General features: G+C 54.5%; 1 protein-coding gene across 5 annotated transcripts; it reads right to left on the bottom strand.

Moving 5' to 3' along the window:
* Positions 1-23,028, bottom strand: PPARD (peroxisome proliferator activated receptor delta). Of its 5 annotated transcripts, XM_064173618.1 has the most exons (9): positions 22,931-23,028; positions 18,751-18,825; positions 14,289-14,378; positions 7,121-7,349; positions 6,275-6,426; positions 5,380-5,518; positions 3,746-3,948; positions 2,963-3,416; positions 1-474 (listed from the first exon to the last, which is right to left on the bottom strand). In XM_064173618.1, the coding sequence occupies exons 4-9, from the start codon at positions 7,248-7,250 to the stop codon at positions 227-229; spliced, it is 1,326 nt and encodes a 441-aa protein (XP_064029688.1). In that variant the 5' UTR covers positions 7,251-7,349; positions 14,289-14,378; positions 18,751-18,825; positions 22,931-23,028; the 3' UTR covers positions 1-226. The 5 variants fall into 5 exon arrangements, with proteins under 5 accessions (XP_064029688.1, XP_064029686.1, XP_064029691.1 ...); XM_064173616.1 differs by lacking the exon at positions 14,289-14,378; XM_064173621.1 differs by lacking the exon at positions 14,289-14,378 and having other exon boundaries at positions 2,963-3,413.
* Between the last annotated feature and the right edge of the window lie 1,991 nt (positions 23,029-25,019).

Raw genomic sequence — 25,019 nt, 5'->3', positions numbered from 1 at the left:
TAATGGAAACAGTAGCTTATGGTTTGCCTTTGTGGAGGTGCCAGAGTGGGTAACAGAAGGCCTGGCCCAGCAGCTGGTGGCTGCCTCCAGGCGTCTCACCCCTGTGTACCGTACAATGGGTCAGGTAGAGAAGTTTCCAGAAGAAAATGGAAGACATGGGGAGAGGTTTTTTTTGTCTCTGTACATGGTGGGAATCCATGGCTTCATTCTCATAAATAACAGGTTCTTAGTACATGTCCTTGTAGATCTCCTGCAGAAGAGGGTGCAGAGACGTCTCTGTCTCTGTCTTCTTGATCTTCTGCACCAGCTGAGCGTGCTCTGTCACCAGCTGCCGCAGGTCAGCCATCTTCTGCAGCAGTTTGGGGAAGAGGTACTGGGTATCAGGGTGGTTGGACTGCAGGTGAAACTCCAGTGCCTGCAGGATGTTATCTTGGATCTCCTCCACTTGCTTCACGTTCATCAGGCCAGGACGGTCTGTGCAGGGGAAGCATGGGAGCTGTAGCGTTAGGGTGTGGCCCTCCAAAGCTCCTCACTGGGGAAATGGAGATGGGAGCTGTAGCCCACCCACCATGATTCCAACCTCAACTAGGCAAGGGGAGACAACACAGCCCACAGCAGCCTATGAGAAGAACACACCACTTAAGAGAATCACAGAATCCCAGACTGCTTTGGGTTGGAAGAGACCTTAAGGTTATCTGAGCTCCGATCCCCCTGCCATGGGCACGGACACCTCCTGCTAGACTAGGCTGCTCAAGGCCCTGCCCAACCTGTCTTTGAACACTTCCACTTCTATGCTCCTTGCTAGAAGGTCCAAGCTTGTTAGCCATCGCTGCCATGGAAAAACCTTGGTTTCAAAGAATCACAGAATTAACCAGGTTGGCAGAGACCTCCAAGCTCATCCAGTCCAACCTATCACTCAGCCCTGTCCAATCAACTGGACCAAGGCACTAAGTGCCCCAGCCAGGCTTTTTTTGAACACCTCCAGGGATGGTGACTCCACCACCCCCTTGGGCAGCCCATTCCAATGCCAATCACTCTCTCTGGGAAGAACTTGCTCCTAACATCCAGCCTGTACCTCTCCTGGCACAGCTTGAGACTGTGTGCCCTTGTTCTGTCCCTGGGTGCCTGGCAGCAGAGCCCAACCTCACATGGCTACAGCCTCCCTGCAGGGAGCTGCAGACAGCAATGAGCTCTGCCTTGAGCCTCCTCTTCTCCAGGCTGCACACCCCCAGCTCCCTCAGTCTCTCCCCACAGGGCTGTGCTCCAGGCCTCTCACCAGCCTTGGTGCTCTTCTCTGGACACCTTCCAGCACCTCAACATCCCTCTTGAATTGAGTAGTCCAGCACTGGACAGAGCACTCAAGGGGTGGCCTGAGCAGTGCTGAGCACAGGGGCAGAAGAACCTCCCTTGTCCTGCTGGCCACACTGCTCCTGAGCCAGCCCAGGATGCTGAGGGCTCTGCTGCCCTCTTCAGCTACTGTATACCACCAGCACCCCCAGGTCTCTGCCTGGCTGCTCTCCAGCTACGCTGTCCCCAGCCTGTAGCACTGCTTGGGGTTGTTGTGGCCAAAGTGTAGAACCCTGCACTTGGCCTTGTTCAGTCTCATCCCATTGGCCTCTGATCACCCATCCAGCGTGTCCAGGTTCCTCTGCAGGGCTCTCCTACCCTCCAACAGCTCCACTCCTGCTCCTAGCTTGGTGTCATCTGCAAACTTAGTGATGCTGGACTCAATCCCCTTGTCCAGATCATCAATAAAGATATTGAACAGGACTGGGCCCAGCACTGATCCCTGTGGCACACCACTGGTGACAGCTGCCAACTGGATGTGGCACCATTCACCACCACTCTCTGGGCTCTGCCCTCCGGCCAGTTCTTGATCCAGCACAGAGTGAATCTGTCCAAGCCATGAGCTGCCAGCTTGGCCAGGAGCATTTGTGGCAGACAGTGTCACAGGCTTTGCTGCAGTCCAGGTAGACTACATCCACAGCCTGCCCCATGTTCACCATGCAGGGAACCTCATCACAAAAGGAGATCAGGTTGGTGAGACAGGACCTGCCCTTCCTAAACTCATGCTGGCTGGGCCTGATCCCTTGGCCATCCTCTAGGTGCTCTGTGATGGCACTCAAGACGACCTGTTCCATCCCATTGCCTGGCACTGAGGTCAGGCTGACAGCTCTGTCATTTCCTGGTTCCTCCCTCCAGCCCTTCTTGTGGATGGGCATCACCTTGGCAGCTTCCAGTCTCCAAGGACCTCTCCAGTGAGGCAGGACTGTTGATAAGTGATGGAGAGTGGCTTGACCAGCTCAGCTGCCAGCTCTCTCAGCACCCTAGGATGGATCCCATCTGGTCCCATGGACTTGTGAGGATCCAAGTGGCTCAGTGGGTCCCTTACTGTTTCTTCCTGTATTACAGGGGGACTACACTGGTCCCTGGCTCCATCTGCCAGCTCAGGAGGCCAGTTGTCCTGGAGACAACCTGTCCCACTACTGAAGATTGAGGCAAAGAAGGTGTTAAGCACCTCTGCCTTTTCTTCATCCTTTGTCACTATATTCCCCTCTCCATCTAATGGACTGGAGGTTATCCTTGCCCCTTCTTTTGCCATTAATATACTTACAGAAACATTTATTATTCTCCTTGCCAGCAGTGGCAGCCTAAGTTCTAAATGGGCTTTTCCCTCTCTCAGTTGTTTCCTACAAGACCTAGCAACATCCTTGAACTCTTCCTGGAAACCTTCCCTTGTTTCCAAAGGTGGTACTCCCTTTTTTTTCTGTAATTCCTTCAGAAGCTCCCTGCCCAGCCAGTCAGGCTGCCTCCCTCCTCGGCTCACCTTCTGGGACAATGGGACAGCCTCCTTCTCTCGCCCCTCCAGGACACCCACGGCTGACTTCAAGGCCAGCTGCAGTTCAGCCCACCCCAAACCACTTGCTGGCTAGGGCTCCTGCTGGCACCAGCGCTCGCTCACCTCCACAGAGGATGATGGCAGCCACGAACAAGGACAGGTCACTGTCGTCCAGCTCCAGTGCATTGAACTTCACTGCGAACTCGAACTTGGGCTCCATGATCTCGCTGAAGGGCTTGCGCAGGCTGCGCAGGAACTCGCGGGTGACAAAGCCGTTCCCATTGGCCACCAGCAGCCCATCCTTGTTCATGATGGAGGCCAGCATGGCGAAAATGGCCTCATGCACCCCATACTTCAGCAGAGTCACCTGGTCGTTCAAGTACAGGCCTACGAAGCTGGGGATGCTCTTGGCGAACTCGGTGAGCTCCCGCACAGTCTCCACCGTGGTGCACTGGCAGCGGTAGAAGACGTGCACCCCAATCTCCTTGTAGGGGGGAATGCCATTCACCAGCTGCTTCCACACCAGCCCCTTTTCTGCCTGCCACAAGGTGTCCATGTCATGGATCACAAAAGGCTGCTGAGAAAGAAGCAAGTGGTCAGGAACCCATTGCAGGGACTCAAGACACTGGCTCTGCAAAAGACACTGGCACCCACCACCCCTGTGTGTTATATCCCCATTGAGACTGGCAGTGCCAGGCAAACTGTTCCCACCTGCCACAGCCCGAGTGTGCAGAGCAATGGGAATGTTCCCAATGAGGAGCAGACGGTGTGGGATCTGCACCTGGAGGCAGCTGGGAATTGCTGCCTGTGTAACAGCTACAGGAGGAGACCTGCAGCACCTCCCTGAGAATGCCCTCCCCCCAGCTGGGCATAGCCAGCCCTAATGGTGCCAGGGAAGGAACTCACTGGGGTGCTGCTGGCCTTCCCGGTCAGGATGCCTCTCGCCTTCTTTTTGGTCATGTTGAAGTTTTTCAGGTAGGCATTGTAGATGTGCTTGGAGAAAGCTTTCAGGTCAGCCACCTGTGGGTTCTGGCAGCTGACCTCGCTGGCTGTCAGCCCTGCCACCAGCTTCCTCTTCTCTGCCTCTGGCATGCGGCCAAAGCGGATTGCTGTGAGGGGAGCAAAAGTGAAGAGTCAGGACAGTAGGGGTGATCCCAAGAGGTCTGCTGGTGAGCACTTAGAGCTACACAACATGATGCATCTCCAGGGCTGCAGCCCCTTCAGCACCAGCACTTTCGTGAACCAGCCCCAATACTGCCTCCCTCACCAGCACAGCCCCTACGCTCCAGGCCCTTTCCCAAACCTTGCTCCCCACATAAACACCTTGGTTTGGCCAGGGACGTGATGGCTACACCTGAAGATGAATAATCTCAGCACAGAAGAACAATCCGTGCGTCCAGTTCCCTCTGGGTCAATCCATAAACAGATGCCCTGTTCAACATCTTCATCAATGACACTGATGAGGGGACAGAGTGTCTGCTCAGCATGTTTGCTGATGACACCAAACTGGGAGGCTTTGCTGATACATCTGAAGGCCATCCAGCGAGACCTGGACACACTGCAGAGCTGGGCACAGAGGAACCAAATGAGGTTCAACAAGGACAAGTGCAGAGTCCTGCACCTGGGAAGGTTAGGAGGTGATCTGCTGCAGAGCAGCCCTGTGGAGAGGGACCTGGGAGTCCTGGTGGATAACAAGTTAATTATGGCACAGCAATGTGCCCTTGTCGCCAAGAAGGCCAAGGGGATCTTGGGGTGTATTAAGCAGAGTGTGTCCAGCAGACAATGGGAGGTTCTCCTCCCCCTCTACTCTACCCTAGTGAGACCTCATCTTGAGTGCTGCCTTCAGTTTGGGGCTTCCCAGTTGCAGAGGGACAGAGATCTGCTGGAGAGAGCTCAGTGGAGGGCTACAGGGATGATTAGGGGACTGGAGGGCATGCCTGATGAGAAGAGGCTGAGGGACCTGAGACTGTTTAGTCTGGAGAAGAGAAGACTGAGAGGGGATGTAACAAATGTTTATAAATGTCTGAGGGCTGGGGTCAGGAGGGGGGGACAGGCTCTGCTCACTGCTCCCTGGGATAGGACAAGCAGCAATGGATGGAAGCTGCAGCACAGGAGGTTCCAGCTCAGCACAAGAGGGAACTTCTTGACTGTAAGGGTCCCAGAGCACTGGAACAGGCCCCCCAGAGAGGTTCTGGAGTCTCCTTCTCTGGAGACTTTTGAGGCCTATGTGGATGCATTCCTCTGTGATCTGTGCTAGATTGTGTGGTCCTGCTCTGGCAGGGGGGGTTGGACTGGATGAGCTCTTTGGGTCCCTTCCAAGACCTAACATCCTGTGATCCAGTCAGCCATGTGCCAGCAGCCAGCCTGCACAGTGGGAACCACAGAATGACTTAGGTTGGGAGGGACCTCAAAGATCACTGAGTTCCAACTCCCTGCCATGGGTTTGGAAGATGATCTCCTCCTGGCAAGCAGAGAGCTGTGGGACGAAGCAAACCCTAGAGGGGGCAGCCAGGCCCGTGGCAGGCAGCAGTGCCACGCACCGTTGTGTGACATGCCCAGCGCGAGGCACTTCTGGAAGCGGCAGTACTGGCACTTGTTACGGCTCTTCTTCTGGACCTTGCAGCTCCTCTCGCACTTCTCATACTCCAGCTTCATGCGGATCGTCCGGCGGAAGAAGCCCTGTGGCAGCGGTATGGAGGAGGACATGAAGCAGGGGCACGAGAGAACGGCAGCATTAGCACCTGAGGGCTGGGACCAGGCTAGTTTACTGTCCTCAGGAGCCTCGTGGAGGGTCAGCTGAGTGAGGAGCGGGGGCCCTGGGTCTCTCTGGCACAAGCAGTCTTTGTCTCAAGGAGAGGTGGTGAGGTGGTAGAAGGGGGCTGCAGAAGAGCCTGTGGTGCATGGCTCACCAGAGCCCCATGTGTGTCATACTGGAGGCAGCCAGCAGGGAAAGATGGAGGACCGAGCCATGGGCTGGTCCCAGCCTGCAGGAATGTCTGCCAGGCCTTGGGCCACTAACACAGCCTCGCTGGCATCTGCTGTGGGAGAAGGGATTTCAGAGGCACATTCAAAATGCAGCCAGTGATTCCGTAGGAGATGAAGGCAGCTCACTGCTCATCTGCAGCACTGAGAGCATCTCTAACAGCAAAGCTAGGGTCCCAGGGTGGGTGTGGTGGGATTTGCCTTACAAAGTGATGGTGATGGGGCAAGATCTCAGCCATGTGCAAAGTTGTTGCCTCCCCTAGGACAGCATTTCTGTGCCCATCCGTGCACCCTGCACCGTCTGGACAAGTTGAAAATGAGTTTTTTTTTAAAATCCCTCAATCCCACTTCCCTGTTTTGCTGGAAATCTGCTTGTCTGAAGAGACAGCATGGTCCCTGGTGGCCGACCTCTGCAGGGCACTGCTGAGCCCAGCCCCCACAGGGCACCTGTACCTTGCAGCCCTCGCAGGCATGGACGCCATAGTGGAACCCCGAGGCTTTGTCCCCGCAGACCCTGCACTCCACGTTCAGCACTCCCAAGGATGTCTCCTCGCAGCCCATCTGCAGCTGGTCCGACAGGGAGGGAGAGGAGCTCTGCGAGAGGTCTGCAAGCACACAGAGGAGGGTGTCCTTGGCTGTAGCAGCCACAAGCCCACATTTAACTCTGCCAGCCATGGGGCTGATGAGGGACATCCAGCCGTGAGGGTGCATTTGGAATTTGGACAGTTAACCTCCAAGATTCAGGCTTCAGGATTCATGGTTTCATGCAGATGCCATGCACAGGGCCAAGAGTGCCCCCAGCAGATGAGAGACTCCACCTCGATGCTGCTTTATTCCCTTCAGCACCCATGTCTAGGCAAGGAAACCCAACAAGCAAATTTTATAATCCCCAGTTGGCAGGCAACTGGCACAAGTATGCCCAGCTGGAACAGCCAGAGCTCTGGAAGAACCTCTTCAGCAGCAACAAACCCTCTCCCCCACTCCTGTATTCAGTTTGCACTGAGGACTGCAAGCAGTGGCCAGGGACACGTTGTCAGGCACCCTGGGAGCCCCCTTGCTCTGGAGTAAAATGTCCTTCATTTTTTATCTCCCAGCTTGCTGCCGAGGGCTGGGCTGTGACCACAGAGGGAGGAATGAGCCTCTCCAGAGCTTTGCTCTTGATGCTTTATCTCACAAAGGGAAGTGATTAAAACAAGCCAAACTCCGCTCCCAGGCAGGTCCTCTGCCCTTGGAAGCTGAGCAACCTGGTGTAGGCCCTGGCTGCTCCTGGGACAGAGGAGCTGCCCTGGTTCCACTCACCTGTGTAGCTGCTCGATGGCAGCGAGCTGTCTGGTCCTCCACTTTGATCTGAGGCTCTGCTCACCGCTATCAGTGCCTCTTCCTCCTCTTCTTCCTTGACCTCAGGTACTTCCTCCTGTAGTTGTTCCATAATTGATCACCCCTCAGTGCCAAGACTGCAGTCCCTGTCATAGCTCTGGCATCATCTGCATCTATCCGAGATGGACCCTACCAGGCTGTTCCTGCTAGCCTGTGAGACAGGAGAAATGAGACAGGTCAGCAGGCAATGGCATCCACATCAAGCACTTCAGCAGCAGAGCTGTAACCACGCTCGTGTTACTGGGAGAGGTGGGGCTGTTTGGAGAACAGGAGGCTGAGGGGAGACCTTCTGGCTCACTACAACTTCCTGCAAGGAGGTTGGAGCCAGGTGAGGCTGCATCTCTTTCTCCAAGGAACAAGTGATAGAACTAGAGGAAACAGCCTTAAGTTGTGCCAGGTGAGATTCACATTAGACATGAGGAACAATTCTTCCCCAGAGGGGATGTCAAGCCCTGGAACAGCCTGCCCAGGGCAGTGGGGGAATCCTCATCCCTGTGTTTCAAAGCCCTGTAGATGTGGTGCTGAGGGACATGGTTTGGTAGTGACCTGGCAGTGCTGGGTTAGGAGTTGGAGAAAATGATCTTAAAGCTCTCTTCCAACCAAAATTATTCTGTGGTTCTAGTCCTGCTCAGCTGTTCCTTCTCAGCCAGAGGCACAAGCAGTACCTGGAGCTTTTACAGGTCACTTCAGCATAAACACTCTGTAGGACTCAAGGAAGCAAAACTCCAACAGAAACTTATTTAAAGGCCAGCAGACAGAGCACAGGCACTCAGGGCTCCCAAGCTCCTATAGCAGGAACACTGCTCCAGACAACATCTGCCAGAGCTGCTGATGTGCCAGGATTTCACAGTGGTTGCCACAGCCAGGGTTAGACAGAACCAACACCACCAGAGAGGATCGGGCAGAGCTGGCTTCAACATTCCCCCCTCACCCGCAATAGGCAGAGGGGCAGAGCTCCTCTAAGGGATCTGTGCCTGTGGGTGAGAGGTGCTGGGGGAGCAGGGCACAGCGCAGCAGCAGGCAGTGTCCAAAAGCCCCAAACTGTTCACCAGCTCTGCAGATGGACAGCTCCCTGCCAGCCCCCGTGCTCCTGCTGCTTCCCATGGCAGCGCTGCCAGCGGCAGCCCTTGTGTTTATCTGCACTGCTCGTGCTGTAGCTGGCCCCAGCTCCTCTGCCAGGAGCCGCAGGTCAGACGTGTTGCTGCCGGTCCGCACGCAGCCGCCGGGCCGAGCTCAACGGCAGCCTGGCCTGGATAAGTAACGGTGCCGCCAGCAGGACCAGGGAGGTTCTTCTGCCCTTCTACTCGGCACTGCTCAGGTCACACCTTGTGCACTGTGTCCAGTTCTGGGCCCCTCAATTCAAGAGAGATGCTGAGGTGCTGGAAGGTGTTGAGAGCAGGGCAGCAAGGCTGGGGGAGGGGCCTGGAGCACAGCCCTGTGAGGACAGGCTGAGGGAGCTGGGGGGGTGCAGCCTGCAGCAGAGAAGGCTCAGGGCAGAGCTCATTGCTGTCTACAACTGCCTGAAGGGAGGCTGTGGCCAGTTGGGGTTGGTCTTTTCTCCCAAGCACCCAGTGACAGAGCAAGAAGACACAGTCTCAAACTGTGCCAGGGCAGGTTTAGGCTGGCAGAAAGAGTGACTGGCATTAGAATGGGCTGCCCAGGGAGGGAGCAGAGTCGCTGTCCCTGGAGGTGCTTAAAAGGAGACTGGATGAGGCACTTAGTGCCATGGTTTAGTTAATTAGAAGGGTTAGGTGATAGGTTGGTCTCAGTGACCCTTAGAGGTCTTTCCAAGCTGGCTGTGACTCAGCGGTGGGTCCGGCGGCAGCCCAGCGGGACCGCCTGGCCAGCTCCGTCCCCGACCCGAGCTTCCTGCGCCAGGAACTGCCGCGGCCTCCCCCCACGCTTCTGCCCCTTGTTTGCCTCAGTCCATCCCAAACAGCCCACGAAAAACTCCAGCTGTGAGGCAGCACCACGGCATGGCAAAGCCCTTCCCACCTCCCTCCTCGCCACGCCAGATCTCACCTCAGCAACCAGCTCACGCCACAGCACCCCAGCACTCATCTGCCTCCAGAGCTTGATTTCTAAACAGACGTTTGCTGCAGTAGTCAGCACCTGAGACCCAAGTTCTGCAGAATGGCATCCACTTCCTTGAAGGAAGGATTTTTAAGTGGAGAAACATCCATCAGAAAAGCCACTGATACCCAGCTTCCACCAGGAAAAGCTCCATTTCCAGGCACAAGTTAAACTGATGCAGCATCTTACAGCCCGCAGTGAAGTGAGCAAACGACTCGCACAAAGGTGACCAGCTGGGATGGTTTGTGACCCACACCCACGGCCACAACACAGGGCTTGCTGGGGTAGGGCAGGAGTGACTCAGGGCTAGTTTTCCCTCCCATAGCAGACCTTCCTGCTTGGCACTTCAAGCCCAGGCCGCAGCCGGCAACTTGTACTCCCTAGGAAGGTTGCAACGTCGAGCAGGGTCAGGGCTCCCTGTGACAGCAAGCAAGGAGCTGAGGGAGGGGACAAAAGCTTCCAGGAGGAGGATGAATGCAAACCTGTCACATAGCCAGCACACACAAGTCACCTCCTGGAGATGTGCTTTGTTTTTAACCTGCACTCTGGGAATTCAGACTCCAGGAGATGGAGCTGCATCAAGGAGAGGGGTGCTTGGACAAGGGCAGAGCTCTGCTCCCTTCCTGTGCCTCTAAGGAGCACTAAGCGACCATTGAAGGGCTGTGTTATCCTTGGCCTCCTCTCACACACCCCGCGTGGTGGGATGTGGCACACGAGCAGGAAAACCTCTTCATGGGAGCTGGAGGGCAGTTCTGAGGCTATGCAGAGATGAGTGCACAAACACTACGCAAAGGCTTTTGCCTGGAACGGCAGCCAGTGAGGGAAGCTTGTGGCAGGGTAAACCAGGCTACAGTGGAAAATACATCCAGCAGCAGCTTAATGAGCTTCTCATTAGCTCTTTGTCTCTGGTACCCAGCACAGGACACTTGCTTTAAACCCACTGCAAGCAGAGACCTCTGTTTCACCCCAGATGCCTTGTGGCACATTCCTGTTGGGATAACATGGGCACATTCCTTCTGCTGCATCCCTGGCACGCTGTCATCCATCCAGTGGATCCACTCAGAGCTGTGCACTCCCAGGGTGGCAGCGAGTTTGTGACATGCAGCTTGCTTCCCAAAACCCAGTCCCAGCACTGGGCTTGGAGTTGGTCAGGCCAGAGAAGCAGAAAGGCAGAGGGTGAGATATACACGAGCTCCAGTTAAGGCTCCCCAGGTGCATTCAGGCATTACGGGAAGGATTTGGATCCCACCCTTCAGGAGCAGCTGGGGAGCCTGAGAGAGAAAAGCTTTTAGCAGCAGGCTCTGTAGGCATCACTTTAATATCTCCTTGCAGGTCAAGAGCATAGGGGCCTGAGCAGTAGGGAGCTGTGAGAGCTCTTTGCACACCTGCCTTCCCCTTGGCTGTTCCCCTGCTCTCTGAACAAGAGATCTGCAGAGGAGGACAAAGGGACTGACTTCAGCCCTTGGCAGATGGAAGGCCACAGCAACCACTGCCTGGCTGAAAGGCAGGGTACAGGCTGTGCCCATGCACCTCAGCGTGCAGAGAGCTGGCCTGGCAGGGCTCCCCAAGAGATGTGGACACCCAAGCCCTCCCCTCCAGGTCTCCTCTGTTCCCTCATGAGCCCTGTGTTTCAGAGTGAGGTATCCCGGAAAGCTGCAATTCCCCAGAGGCTTGTCCAGTGCAAGGATGGACCTGCCCTGCCTATGTGGCCATGGGCAGGATTGTCACAGCATTGTGTCTTTGTGGGACAGCACTAGGGACGGCAGAGGATGGCCAAAGGGCTCACCTTAACCACAGGACTTCTCTGTCTCTTTGGTGCCTCCACAGCCAGCTGCCAGCAGGCAGAGCTTGATCTCCTTTGGCTCAAAAGCCAGCACACCAGCTTCAAGCTGCAGAAGGGCAGACTCCTGCCTGGAGCAGCCACCCCCTTTTTCCATCGGCAGCTGTCACAGGGCAGGGATGGAAAGAGAGGATGGAAACAAGCACGGGGACCATGAATTCCTTCCTAAACCTCTCCAGAGGATCTGGCAAAGACATTTCCCTTCCTCTTCCTACAGGATAGGAACGAGCAGGAGGGCAAGAATCTCATACCTTGCTCTGCTCTTGCATCAATCCCCATTCCCAGAAGCTTTGGCAAAACCCTGACTGGGCCAGAACCCTCCTTCCAGGAGCCTGCAGTCAGACGTGGGTGGGTTTGTTTGCTGGCTCTGGGCTTGGGCAGATGCCTGCTGGCTGCCCTGCTCTCACACTGGAAACAGCATGGGCAACAGGTTTCTCTTTGCTAGAAACAGAGGCTGGCATCTAAGCCAAGCTAAACCATCCAGTGGGGATGGGATGAGAGATGTGGCACAACAGGAGGAGGAGGAAAGCCCCCAAAAAAGTGAAAGTTAAAAGGAGACAAATCTTTGTGAATCCCCTGCAAGAAGGCAGCACTGTCCAGAGCTGACCAAGATCACAGAATGGCTTTGACTGGAGGGACATTTAAAACTTACCCAGTCCAACCCCTTGCAGTCAGCAGGGACATCTGCAACTAGAGCCCCAAGCAACATGACCTGGGATGGCTCCATCTCCCACCTCTCTGGGTGATCTGGGACAGTATCCAAGACTTCCAAGATACTCCAAATGCACCAATATGCAGCTTGCACCCTTTTGGCCCAACAGCTCTTCACTGGTGGTTAGAATGCAGACCTCAAAGCCAAGTTCAGAGAAGCAGAAACACAAACCAGTAAAGAAGTGCCCAGTTTGCCATGGTCTGTGTAGAGTGGTGGGATGATGTGACAAGAAGTCCACACAGAGTGAAAGAAGTGTCACAAGAATCACAGAATGGTTTGGATTGGAAAGGACCTCAAAGACCATCCAGTTCCAACTCCCCTACCATAGGGCAAGGACACCTCCTACTAGACTAGGCTGCTCAAGGCCCCATCCAACCTGACCTTGAACACCTACAGGCTTGGAGTCTCCACAACTTCTCTGGACAACCTATCCCATTAAGTATTGCTTGCTAATACCTAATCTCAATCCAGCTTCTTGCAGTTTGAAGCCATCAGACCTCTTCCTGTCACTCCACAGCTTTGTAACAATCCCCTCTCCAGGTCTCCTGTAGCCCCCTCCAAATCCTTGAAGGCAAAAGGAAGAGGAAGGGGATGTGCATTCAACACCCTGGTGTAGGCAGCAAAGCATCCACAAAGTAAGGGCAAGGAAGCACTCATAGCTAGAGGGCTCCCACCATTAAAGCAGGTGCAGTGTACCTGGTGGGCAATTCAAACAGGAGAGGTACTTAAGAGTGTGTTCACAGGGTGCAGGTGACACCTGCCCCATTCCCTCCCAGCACAGCAGGGGTTTGTTGCTGACCAAGGCCCTGCTGCAGTCTGCATCACCACACCAGGTTCCTCCCAGGAGGACAGGAGTCTGCAGGCAAAGCAAAGAGCCAGGCATCCCCAGGGCCAAGTCACAGAGCTGCTCTGCTCACCACCTGTTCCAGTCACTGCAGAAGAGGTCACCAGGAATTGTGAAAGGAAACCAGTTTACCATGGGGGGCTCTTGCTGCTGCTCTCTGCACAGCATTGCCAGCCACGTGCAGAAGCGAGGTGTATTGGAAGGGTGAGGTGAGAATTCTGCCTCTGTGGCACAGACTGAATCTATAAACAAAACCTGAACATAAAAAAATGTTATTGCTACTTCTTAGCCATCATTTGCAGGCTGTGTCACTGCTTCTGCTAATCAAGTACCAGTTTCTGTTCCTTCTCCTCCTCCTCCTCCATGCCAGCTACTACTAAGAAAAGCCAAGTAAGAACTGAGCAAATGCTGCAATACAGGAAAGGAACCAACTGCCCAAACCAGGAGAGACAAACATTGAACTCATATTTGTTTTAGTTGCTGAAAGATGAACAACCCCCCTCATCAGCTAAGGAGATCCCAGCAGCACTTACCACCCAAGTGATTCCCCCCGTACTCAAAGTCTGGGCTACAAGGCAACCTACATGAGGAAATAAACTACCAGAGCCAGCAAGGAGTCCCCCTCCCACAGCCCTAGCCAGCTACTGACACTCAGGGGCAGATTTTCACCTTGAAGCATCTGCCCCAGCCCTGTGATCTTCCCTCCAGCACTGTTCTGTGTGAGCTTCTGCATTTCACCCAGGACAAGCCCAGCTGAGGAGGCAGCAGGGTGCTGCCAGAGCTGCTGCTGCCCTGTTGCTGCTCATTACTCAGGAGCATGTGGCAGAGGGTGCAGGAGATTCCCTGCTTGTCTCCATCAGCCAGGCTTGCCAAAAGGAGTCACACATCTACCACATGGTTTAACTCCCTCCTTCCTTGACATTGAGGAGGGAAAAAAATAATGGAAGGAGGTTAAAAAGGTTACAAAACTCAACAGCTGCTTCTCCAACACTGACACTGATACCCAGACCACGTCATGGGGTTTTGCTCCCAAAGCAACTTTCCATGTTCTCACCTGGGCTGGGGCTCTTCAGAGAGCTATCACAGCACTAGAGGCACATCAGACTTTGGGCCATAAACTCCCAGACACATTTGAAAGAGGTCTGACAGGCTGTTCTTCTCCAGAAGTTCATCTTTCAGGAGCTGCAGATGTCCCTGGCTCCAGCAGTTTCAAGAACACATCAGACATGGTCTGGAATCTTGAGACAGAAGATGTGGGGGGGGGCTCAATACTTCTCCAGTAACCATCCCCACACACTTTTGCAGCAGGGGGACTCCCTGTCCTCTTCAGCCTCTGATGGGCTGTGTGACTGCCTCTCATAGAAGGGGTAGCAGCAGGGGTGCAATGAAGAGCTGAGCAGCTGTTACCTCTTACCCAAACTCCTGCCATGACCTTCACCAAATCCTGGCAACTCCCACACCTCCATTTCCTCATCATCAAAAACACATCCCCAGTACTCTCAGAGTACTTCCTTCCTGGTCCCCTCCTTGCTGCATGAGCTCAGAGCTGTGCTTTGGGAGCACAGTGGAACACCTCAGTGCCAGGTGCCTTTGTTTGCTCACGAGGAATGGATCCTGGTACCTGTTTGCAGTCACGCTCCTGAGCCTGGCTCCCTGTCCTGAGGTCAGCACTAGCACACTGCTTGTGACCATCTCCTCCTGTTGTATATTCCTAGAAGAAATATTTCCAAGATTACTTTCAGCAAATAAACCTGGCAGATCATGGAATGATGGAATGGCTCAGGTTGGAAGGGACCTCAGAGACCATCTACTCCAACCTCCACGGGCAGACACCTCTCAACTAGACTCAGCTGCACAAGTTCTCATCCAGCCTGGCCTGGAACACCCCCAGGAAGAAGACAGCCACAACCTCCTTGGGCAGCCTATTCCAGAGTCTGACCACCCTGGTACTGAAGAACTTCCTTCCTCAGATCTAGTATAATGCTGCTCTCCTTCAGCTTCAAACCATCCCCCCTTGTCCTATCTCCAGACACCCTCAGAAAAAGTCCCCCTGCAGCCTTCCTGGAAGATCGCTTCAGCTGTTGTGTTGTGCTGTCAACTACCAGAAGCAGATATTATTTGTGTTATGCTGTCAGCTCGGGGCAGCCCAGAGCACCCTGAGACTGGAAGGGCACGCAGTTCTGACATGCTGGAACAAGGACCACGGCCAGGAAACAAGCAGGTACCAGAAAGGTGACACCAGCAGGGCTTCTGAGCCAAAGCTGTGGAGAAGTGGTGCTATCTGAGAAGATCATTAAGTCGGTAAGGAGAGAGGATCATTTGCACGGCAGGGAAGAACTGGTGGTGAAGCCATGGCAATGGGAACACGGCTGCTGAGAGAGCAGAGAGCAGCTTGCACGTGGTGGCCAAGACGGTTAAGTGTTCACAGGGACTCTGCACCCATGGGCTTGCTCCCACCTCCTGAGGGGGACTTGCCACCCTCCCCTGTATCTCCCATTTGTGCTCCTCCACAGGAGGAGTGCCTTTGCCAGTGCCAGCTTTCACATCCCTGCTGCCCTGGAAGTGCCAGAGAGGCTGTCTGGGATATAATCTCCTTTTCCTTCTCATCCCCAAGGAGAAGAGGATGGTGGCTCAGAGAAATACTGAACCACTGTAAACTGCAGCTTCCCAAACTCCTGAAGCCCTCTTGTGCATTATTGCCAGGTTGGCTGAGGGACCCCTTGTCTTCCTAAACTGGAGCAGTCCACGTGGAAGGATCTGGTTTCAGGAACATCAGTAACTCTAGAATAGGGCTGGGGAGGGAGTAGTGCATGGGAACAGCAGCCAGACTGTCCAAGGCAAACAGTGGGCACAGTTGTTCACCCTCCAAAAGAAAAACCAAGAAAGCACCAAGTGGAACAAGCTGCCACTGCACACAGGAGCACTGCTGGCACTCACCAGCACCCAGCTTAGCTTTCCTCAAAGCCTCAGTGCCACTTGGACACCAGCAAGTATCACCCCTGCTTTGGATGTGGGGCCAGAAGGTCGTCAGAGAAGCAGGGAGGTGCAGGACAGCAGGCCAGATTGCAGACCCATGCATGCAGTCTGCTGACTGGAGCTGAGCACCCAGCAGCAAGGAAGTTCCCTGCTAGGCTGTCATTGCTCCCAGACCCAGCAGAACACCCACAGAAACAGCAGCCAGTCTTTGCTTCTTGGCAGTGCCAGAGATTGAGATCCCACAGGTTGAAATCCCATGGGCTAACCAGGAAAAACAATAAACCCCACCAGGCTGTGAGCTTTATGAGCTTCCAGGAGTGCTGCTGAGTTTGTAGATCTAACCAAAGCATCCCGGGCAGCAGCCACACTGTGCTGATCCTAGGATGCAGCTGACAGGCAGTGATTACTCCCAGGCACAAGCTCAGATGATTCAGCAGGGACTGTAAACCACCAGCATGATCAGAACAGATCAGCATGGTCACTGCCTCTTCATTCCAACCACAAGCAGGAAATTGAGAGGAGTATGAGCCTGGCTGCAGATGTCTCTGTATAGAAAACTCCAGAGAACACCAGGGATAACCTGTTATACAAAACTCAGTTCAACACTCTCCTTAGGGAGCCAGAGGGGACTGATGCCTCCTTACTATTTTTGGCCACATGGGACACAGCCAGAGCCACTGCCGGGACAGAGCTCCTATGCATTTTCAGCAGCAGCAGAAGCAGTGCTCATGTTTGGCAGCATCCTGCTGGGACTCCTCTGCCAATCAGAGGACCCTGGGGTGCTCTGTTTGGATTTCCACCTCTGCCCCCAGAAAACAAAATGCTTGAGCAAAGCTTTAGCACTTTTCTTTAACTTACTCATGTCACTGGCATCATCTCAGAAGCATGGCAAGGGCAGCAGAGGTATGCAGACAGTTGACCACCACATCCCACATGGCTACTGGGAGCTCCACCAAGCTCCAGCCTCAACAACATGAAACCTGCTCTTTGGACACCAGAACTCATGAATTACAGTCAGGGTGGTAAGACACTGGAACAGGTTGCCCAGGGAAGCTGTGGATACCCCTTCCCTGGAGGTGTTGAAGGCCAGGTTGGATGAGGTCTTGAGCAAGCTGGGCTAGTTGGATGTGCCCCTGTCCATGGCAGCAGGCTTGGAACTGGATGATCTTGGAGGTCCCTTCCAGCCCAACCCATTCTGTGCATCCATGAATTATTCTCAGAGATGTGGTTCTCTGATCATCAGTCTTTATGCAGTTAAGCGCTTTTCGAGGCCCCAGCTGATCTAGCAGAGTCCAGGTAATCAACTAAAGGTTAAAAGCTCTTTCTGAGATCTGAGTTCCCACCACCGAGGTGGCTGTACAAAACACTTTGTATTTTGGAGCCACCTGGCCTGTACCCTCTCAGCCTGGCAAAGCCTTCCCCAGGGAGGTGTTCATCAGGCAGTCAGATGGTTCAGAGTCAAGCCTCTGCACAAATCATCAAAGAAACACTTCTCTACCAGCTCAGGTAGGAAAGTTCATCTGCCCTTTTCAAGCACCAAAATGCTCCCTCCCACATCTCTCCTGGGGCTGAATGTGCATGTTCTGGTTTCTGCTATTCCAAGCTGCAGTTCCCAGGAAAACCGAAGAATGCAGCACAAGGTCAATGGTTCTGATGAGCAGAGACATTCTGTGGCTGCTGCTGTCCACAAGCCTCAGGAACGTGCTCTGGTCTGACCCAACAGCACGTTTCTGACTGGTGCTTTCACCCTGCCACCTCCACCCCAGCCAGGATTCCCCTGCAAGCCCCACACTTTCCAGCAGAACCTGTCCAAGGCAATCCCCAGGGAAGCTCCTTCACACAGTGTCAGAGCACTTTTTGCAAAGCCCGTCTGAAAGACCTGACTCAGCTGATCTTTGATGTCCACAAGCTGCTGGCTAAGCCATGGAGGACACAGACATTTCCCAGATGCTGTGATCATAGCAGTGAATATCAGAACATTTCAAGAAGTCATCCTGAAACCTAAGCTCCACTTTGAGCCAGCTCTGCTCTGAACCCTTCTAGCAACCATGTGAATAGTGAACTAGCTCAGGTGAACATCATCCCGAAACATTTCTTTTGGGAAAGATGTATTTCACCATTTCTTTGGCCAAAAGACTTCACATTGGCATCAATCCTTCCACTCTAAGCCCTACTTTGGGAAAGCAATTTCCTAGGCTGTCTGCCAACACGAGCAGATCTCAGAGTAAAATATTAAAACCCATTAGCTCTGCAGAAGACTCTTACTTGTAGCCCCCATGAAATAACTTCTGCTTTGTCTGGACCTCCCCAGAGTCTCCAGAGCTAGGCTGCGTACCTCTGCACAGCAACACTCCAGAAGAGCAGAGCTGGCTGCACAGCACCCGGTTAGAGTGCAGCCACACAGCCTGACAAACCCACAGGCATCAGCAGGGGCAGTGGTAGCTGCCCAGTGGCCAAAACACCTCAAAAATCACGATCTCCAAAATTTAGAGTCAGGGCAAGCCAGGCTGGGTTCTGGCAGCCATCAACATTCCAGGCATGAGCACACTAACATCATCTCATCCAACTGAAAAAACATTTGCCTGTCAGGCCCCTGCTGCATGGAGGAGCCCAAGAGGCTTCTTGCTGGGCTAATTCCTCAGTCTAGGAACATTTGCAAATGTCCATCTCATAATTCAAATAGCTGCAGACCAAATACTCCCCAAAAGGCACCATGATGTAGAGCACAAGAACACACATTTGTCAACAGGCAACATGCTGGAGAATCCCAGCAGCAGTTCTGCACCAGCAATGCCCCATCTGGTTCACCACAGAACCCCCTCCACACACGCAGAAGTTCATGTCCCAAATGCCAGAGCAGGGACAGTACCACATGCAATCATAGGATCACTTAGGCTGGAAAAGACCTTTAAGATCAAGTTCCCAGGAGATGTCCACACACATCTCACATCTGCCATCATAAAGCTCATGTTCAGAGACTGAACAAAAGTAAGACTCAGTTGAAATTTAGAAAGAAATTTAAGCAAGTTTTAGGTCATGGGTAAAAGTGAAGCTTGTAGGAAGCAACCTCAAAACCTGCTCACAAACAGACAGCAGGGAGGGGTTACCTCTGCGGGACTGCTGTCCCCAGCCGCCCGTCCCTCACAGCTGCCGCTCAGTCACCATGTCAGCAGGGCCAGGATCTGCAAGAGAATAAAACGCCAGCTCCCAGGGCTGTGCTGAGGGTCAGATATTTACGCTGCTGGGAGAACTGGGCTGGATCCAGCAGCAGCTCTGAAATTTAAACACACACTCCCTCTGCAGCACAGCAAAAGCACAGGCTGGGGCAAGCAGCTGCCGCATGCAATCGAAGCCGTCCCTATTCCCCGGGCTCTGCCAGATCCTGCAAACTTGAAGGGCAGAGCAACCCCAACAAACAGCTTCAACCTCTCACCGGGCTCTCAACAACAGGATGCCACCTTTGCCTCCTAGCAGTCACAGCCGGAGGCTGACCTCTTCTGACAATGCATGAAGCTGATGCCAGAGAAGGATCTATGGTGGGCTCTAAGGTGGCTTCTGGCCTCAGCTTGCTCCATGTACCTCCAGGAGGCTGTCAGAAACTTACGGCAACTTTAATGAACTTCCCTTTTGGGTGGCTGAATCTTAAGGACTTGATAGAGTTCATTCACTCCTCTTGGTTTTCCTGATAACTTTGAAAACAGCCTTCTATGAATTTCAGGCTCAGAACATTGAGAGACCAGCACTGGAGAAAAAAGCGCTGTCTCCTGAGGCTCTGAACGAGAGGACTCAGAGAAAATCTGCTCTATTTTTAGCCACAGCTATGCAGACTTGACTGGACTCACACATCAGAGATGTTGTGAACATGATGCTACTTGAACCCATGTCCCCTCCCTGACATTACCCAGGCTTAGCTGCTCCTCCTATCCTAATGGAACATCTTCTTTTGGCATTGCTGCCTCCAGCATGGGATGACTCTGCCAGGCAGCTCTGGTAGCAATCCTGCCAGCCCCACGCTGAGAGGAGCAAGGTCAGGGTGGAGGGGGAAATCCCACCCTGTGCTGCACATCCCCTGGGTCTGACACAGCACAAGGAGCTGCACCCACTCAGAAGAGGATAAAAACAGAAAGCCCCAAAATCCAAGGCTCCTGGCACACCACCATGAGCGCACCCAACACATCCCGGGCACAGCATGGGCGTGAGATCCGCAGAGTCACCCCAGCCCCTGGCACTGCACCATCGCTCACATCAGAATCACTCCTCCTCAAGAGCAGGAGGCTCTCCAGAGAGACCTGGCCAGGCTGAGCAGACTGCATGAAGTTCAACAAGGCCAACTGCTCGATCCAGCCCTAGGGTCACAACAACCCCCTGCAGCCATTCCAGGCTTGGGGCAGAGTGGCTGGGGAGATGTCCAGCAGAGAAAGGCCTGGAGGTGTTGGTCAACAGCAGGTGACGACAACTGAGCAGCATGTTCAGGTGGCCAAAAAGGCCACCAGCATCCTGACCTAGATCTGCAATGGCATGGCCAGCAGGATTAGAGCAGAGATCATCCCCCTTGTACTGGGCACAATTCTGTGATTCTTGTGATCAGTGATATAAAAAAACACAGCCCACCTGAGGAAAAAATTTGCAGATGTGGGGAGCTGAGCAGCTGAGATGAGCCTGTCTGAAGGTCAGCTGGTGAAGGAAACAGCATGAGTCCTGCACCCAGCCTCTGCTCTAGTAGGGGCCATAAAACCCCAAGCAGGAGCTTCACTGTCACAGCAAGCCATGAATCCAGGTTTCTCATCCCAAACCAAAGGGAGTTTTTCTGAGCAGCCCAGACCAAGCTTTTCTTTGGCCTTCCTGACTGAGCAGCAATAATGAAGTCATTACAACTGCACTGGCCCATCAGGGGCAGCAATAAAGCCTGTCCCTGATCGGTAACAAGGGTAAGGTTGACACTGTCAAGGAGGGCATCAATCACACCCAAACCACACCCTGAGCTGTCACAGACCAAGGGCACTGCTGCTGCCGGAGATCTGAAGCAGTAGTGAGTCACTGGACTCACCCGGCGCTGATCACAACTCAGCACCAGGACATGCCACAGCACCGTGCACACACCACTGACACCAGCTTAGGGCAAGGAGGGAACCTGCCTTGCACATCCCTCCTGAGAGTCTCCTCTTGCATCCCTGGCTGACACACGGCAAAAGTCATGGAAGATCTCCCACTTCAGCACCGCCTGGGGCATGCCTGAGTCAGAATGGGAAAGGGATTCTCTGCTGAAGGCAGAAAGAGAGTTAGCATGAAAACAAAAGGCAGGAGGAGGGACAAGCAGAGCAGAAACAGGACATAAGCTGCTTCAACCAGCAGCTCACTGGTTCAAGAGATCAATTCTGCTACCAATCCCCCTCGGGACTCTGGTTTACAAGGTAGCCACTGCTCTGTCCTCTTTCCACACTGAGGTCCCTCTGCATGCCCACGACAGGCGCTGCCCAGAGCCTACAGCCATGTCAGAAACCTCTTGCAGGGATTCACTAAGGCTTTCCCAACATGTGGGGACTCAGCAGACCAATTCCTTCCCGCAAGCACAGCTGTCACTTGCGTGAACAAGCCCTCTACACTGAGACACTGTGTGAAGCCACAGAGATGCAATACAGCTGATGGCAGACTGGGAAAAGCAGAGATGGAATGATTACAGGGGTGTGTTTTCTCTCCTGCTCCACTGACAAGCTCCATCTTCAGCTGCTTTTCCTTTCTGTGTCATGATTTTCCATCCACGGACACTAAAACACCTACCTTGTAAATAGGTTTTGAACCTTAATTCACTGGCTTTAGTAAATAGGTTGAAAGCTCTTGGATCATAAACAAAACAGCTGCTAAGCACCACTCGAGGTGGAGTCAGTGTGCACACACTTCTGGAAGCATGGCAAGGCTAGGAGGCCTTCTGACCACATAAAAAAGGGAAGGTCCAAAACTCCTCTGGGAAGGAAGAGTTCAGTTTAACAACAGGATCCTCACTGGTTTTAGCAATGGAGCTTGAAGGCTAGCCAAGAAGGAAGGAAAAAACACAACAGATTGGACAAACAAAACAAGGACGGAAGCAGGATGTGAAAGAAAATTAGAGGTCTCTTGCTTCAAGGGTCCTGCCACCTTCTTCTGCAGGCTCCTTTACCCTCCCACCTAGGACTTGTTTGTAAATGCTCTTTTGAAACTAGCGAAGAGTCATGCTTGAGCCAGCCTGCTTGTGGGCACCACTCTTCCTGCATGGCATAGTGTGAGGCAAGTGCCCAGTGCAGGCCCCCTTGAGTGCTTCAGAGCCACTGCTGAATAAAGGCCTCTTTATTAAATGATGGTACTCTATAGATGGACAAAGCACAGCACAGACTAAATATCATGTATGTGGGATCTCAGGAAACCAGGAGGCAGAACATGGAAACATGAGACATGAGAAAAAGACCCTCAAATCCTTTCTCCTCAAGCAACCACTTGCCTGAGGGCACCCACTGATGAACCATCCTGACTCTAACTTCCTCCAGCCCCAGATCTCAGCAGTACCCCTCCACCAGTATCCTAAAACCACAGGTTTAATTAATTCCCCCTCTGCCACTCCATGCTGGGAGAAAAAAGGCAGACTGTCCCCCTGCCCCATGCAGGGCCACGTGCCATTCTCCTTTCTCCCTGATTTCCCAAGCAGGAATGAGAGCCTGAACTCTAAAGTCACTGATATGTCCCTGCTGTCTCAGCTCCAAACTGCTGTCTCTCCTGCCTCCTTGATGCTCAGACACACACCCCTGAGCTCCCTGCCCCTTCACCCCACGCCCCTCCGAACTCCCCCATGTGCCATCTCCTCAAACCCACACCCAGAGATTCCCTGTCCCCAGTCTCATGCCCTGCTTCTCATTGCCTATCGCACAGCACAGCCTGTCCCTCCATCCCGTACTCTGCATCCTCCTTTCTGCCCTCAGTACGTTCAGTGGTCCATATCCTATGTCCTCGGCCCCCCACTGCCTCATCTCTGTGCCCCCCATCCCCACTGCCTCACGACCCTGTGCCCGTGTCGTCCCACATCACATGCCCCTGTCTCACACACCGCATGTCCTGGTCCCTCGCATACCCCCGTCCGAGCTACCCCACACTCCATGCCCTTGACTTCCACACATCCCCATCGCTGGTGCCCCACACGCCAAGACCTCCACGAACCTCCGCTCCCTCTGCCCCATAACCCTGTGCCCTTCTCCCCCACACGCCCGTATCCTCGCTGCGCCCCCGTGCCCGCCGGGTGCCCCCAGGCCTTGCCCCACTCACCTCCGCCGCAGCCCCGCTCCGCTCGGCCCCGCCGGAGCACCCCCGCTCGGCCCCGCACGTCACCGCTCCCGCCCTGACGCCACCGCAGACCCGGGGCGCAGCAGCCAATCAGCGCCGCGCTCCTATCACCACGGCAACGCACCAAACCCGCCCCGCCGAGAGGCGCCTCCTGGCGGCCTCCGGCAGGACTCTCTCCTCCCGCGGCAGGCGCGAGGCCTCATGGGCTGAGCAGGCGGGGCGCGCGGGGCATGCTGGGTAGGGCCTGGGCGGGGGCGTGGCGCAGGCGCTGCCGCTCGCCGGGAGGGGCTCCGCGGGTCCTGCTCCGCCTCCCTGCACAGCCACCCTGTTCCCGGGCCGGGCGGGTGCCCCCTACTGTGGCTACTTGAAGCTGCTCTGGCTGGCTGAGTGGCACCCTTCGCTGGGCCTAGGACTTCGCCGTGGGCCTGCACAGCCGAGGCGAGTGGAGACGGCGTCCGTGCAGCGCGGCGGGGCCGAGCTCGTAACCCGCTAGATGTGAGGATACCGAGGGCTGCCACCAGCCCTGCCATGGCTCATGTTTCTTTTGACACCAGGGCCATTGTGACAACACTGCTCAGGGTGCCTGTGGGGGCTCCGGGCATCCCTTCCCCATTTTGACCCCCTCACTGCTCTGCAGCCCCCAAGATCAGAGCAACTGCCTTTTGTAGGGGAAGGTTGCAAGCTTTGTGCTGTCGGTGCCATTGCTCGAGGTGTAGAATGGAGCTGATGCTACACCTTCACATCCTGGGTTGACCCCAGCAGTGGCCCAGCAGTGATGCTGTGTTTGCAGTGATGTTCTGTTCCCATTGCAGAGCTCAGGTAATGCCACCTGCTCCTGCAGCCACAATCTGCCTTTCCTTCCCCAGAGCATAGCAGGACAGTGGAGTCTGGGTTTAGAGATGTGAGATGTTTGTACCTGGAGCAGCAGAGTTTGTGTCTGACTGCAGACACTCGCGAGTGAGAAGTTATCCCACAGCGAGCTTCAGGTTTTCCCCAGAGAAACTTCTGGCACACATAGATGCTGCAGCATCCAGGGCTACAGCAGGGATGGTGGGAACACACTGCTGCACCTCTCCTGTCAGCTCTTGAGATCTTGCTGCAGCTTCTTCCAGGGATGTTGAGTCACAGGCTGCTGCTGCTGCTGGATCACCTGCTGACTTTGGAAAGCTCCAGCCCTTGGAGGCTGATCCAGATGCATCCAGACCTGGCAGCAGATCAAAGGCCGGCACTGACTCTGCCTCTGGCTCTTCCCTCCATGTCTGCCCTTGCCTGCAGCTTTTTGCCGTGTGGGAAGTGGACTCTGGGAGCTGCCTTAAGGAAGGACGGTTGGCAGCCCCAGAGCTTGGGGACAAGCACTGCACTGTCCAGTGGCAAGGACTAAGCCCGTGACGAGGATCTGCAGATTGTCCGCCCATGCGCAGGGTGAGCACCGCTGTGACAAGGCTGTGGGCACAGAGCCACGGGACATGCGGAGGGTGGCCCCTTTTCCTCCTTGCCGAGGTATGGTGTGACACAGACTTATCCTGATGCCCAATCAGAGGTGCGATGAAGCTGACAAGGGACAGTGCCATCTCCTCTCGGTACGTTTCCACCCAGCCCATTTCCTCCCCAGCAGTGGTGCTCAGCACACCTCCTCCTAGCTCTGCCCGCGGGTCCATACAGCTTTGCCAGGAGTCCCATGCCCCCTGTGCCTCCAGAAAAGACACAACCCTGGCCTCTGTTGCAGGACGCTGATAAGGTCCCACTCCACCCAAAAACCTCTGGAGGGATCCTGTGTCACATGGACCAACTGGGATGGCACAGACCTGGACAGGGACACCAAATCTGTATGGGGCTGGAGGGACCATACTGCTGCTCAGTCACACCGCTGCATCCCAGAGCAGTGGGAAAGAGGAGGAGCAGAGCCGAGTCCACCACGGCTGTCAGCATGAGGGCTGCAACCACCCACACCCTTGCTGTGTGACAGCAAGGCTGCATGGGACCAGGGCACACAGCCACCCTGTCACCCTCATGGCCACACAGAGCCGCTTTGTTCCAGGGCAGCCACATCACTGCTGGCAGCCACAGAAAG

The sequence above is a fragment of the Pogoniulus pusillus genome, chromosome 39, assembly GCF_015220805.1.
Source record: "Pogoniulus pusillus isolate bPogPus1 chromosome 39, bPogPus1.pri, whole genome shotgun sequence".
NCBI lineage: Eukaryota > Metazoa > Chordata > Aves > Piciformes > Lybiidae > Pogoniulus > Pogoniulus pusillus.
The sequence above is the reverse complement of the archived record's forward strand: the minus strand, read 5'-3'. Positions and strand labels throughout refer to the sequence as shown.

Coding starts and splice junctions, on each gene's coding strand:
- PPARD (XM_064173618.1), bottom strand. CDS start 7,250: ATGGAACAACTACAGGAGGAAGTACCTGAGGTCAAGGAAGAAGAGGAG. Junction 6,427..7,120: donor GCCATCGAGCAGCTACACAG/GTGAGTGGAACC, acceptor GTGTGCTTGCAG/ACCTCTCGCAGAGCTCCTCT. Junction 3,949..5,379: donor GCTGGGCATGTCACACAACG/GTGCGTGGCACT, acceptor CTCCCCTCACAG/CAATCCGCTTTGGCCGCATG.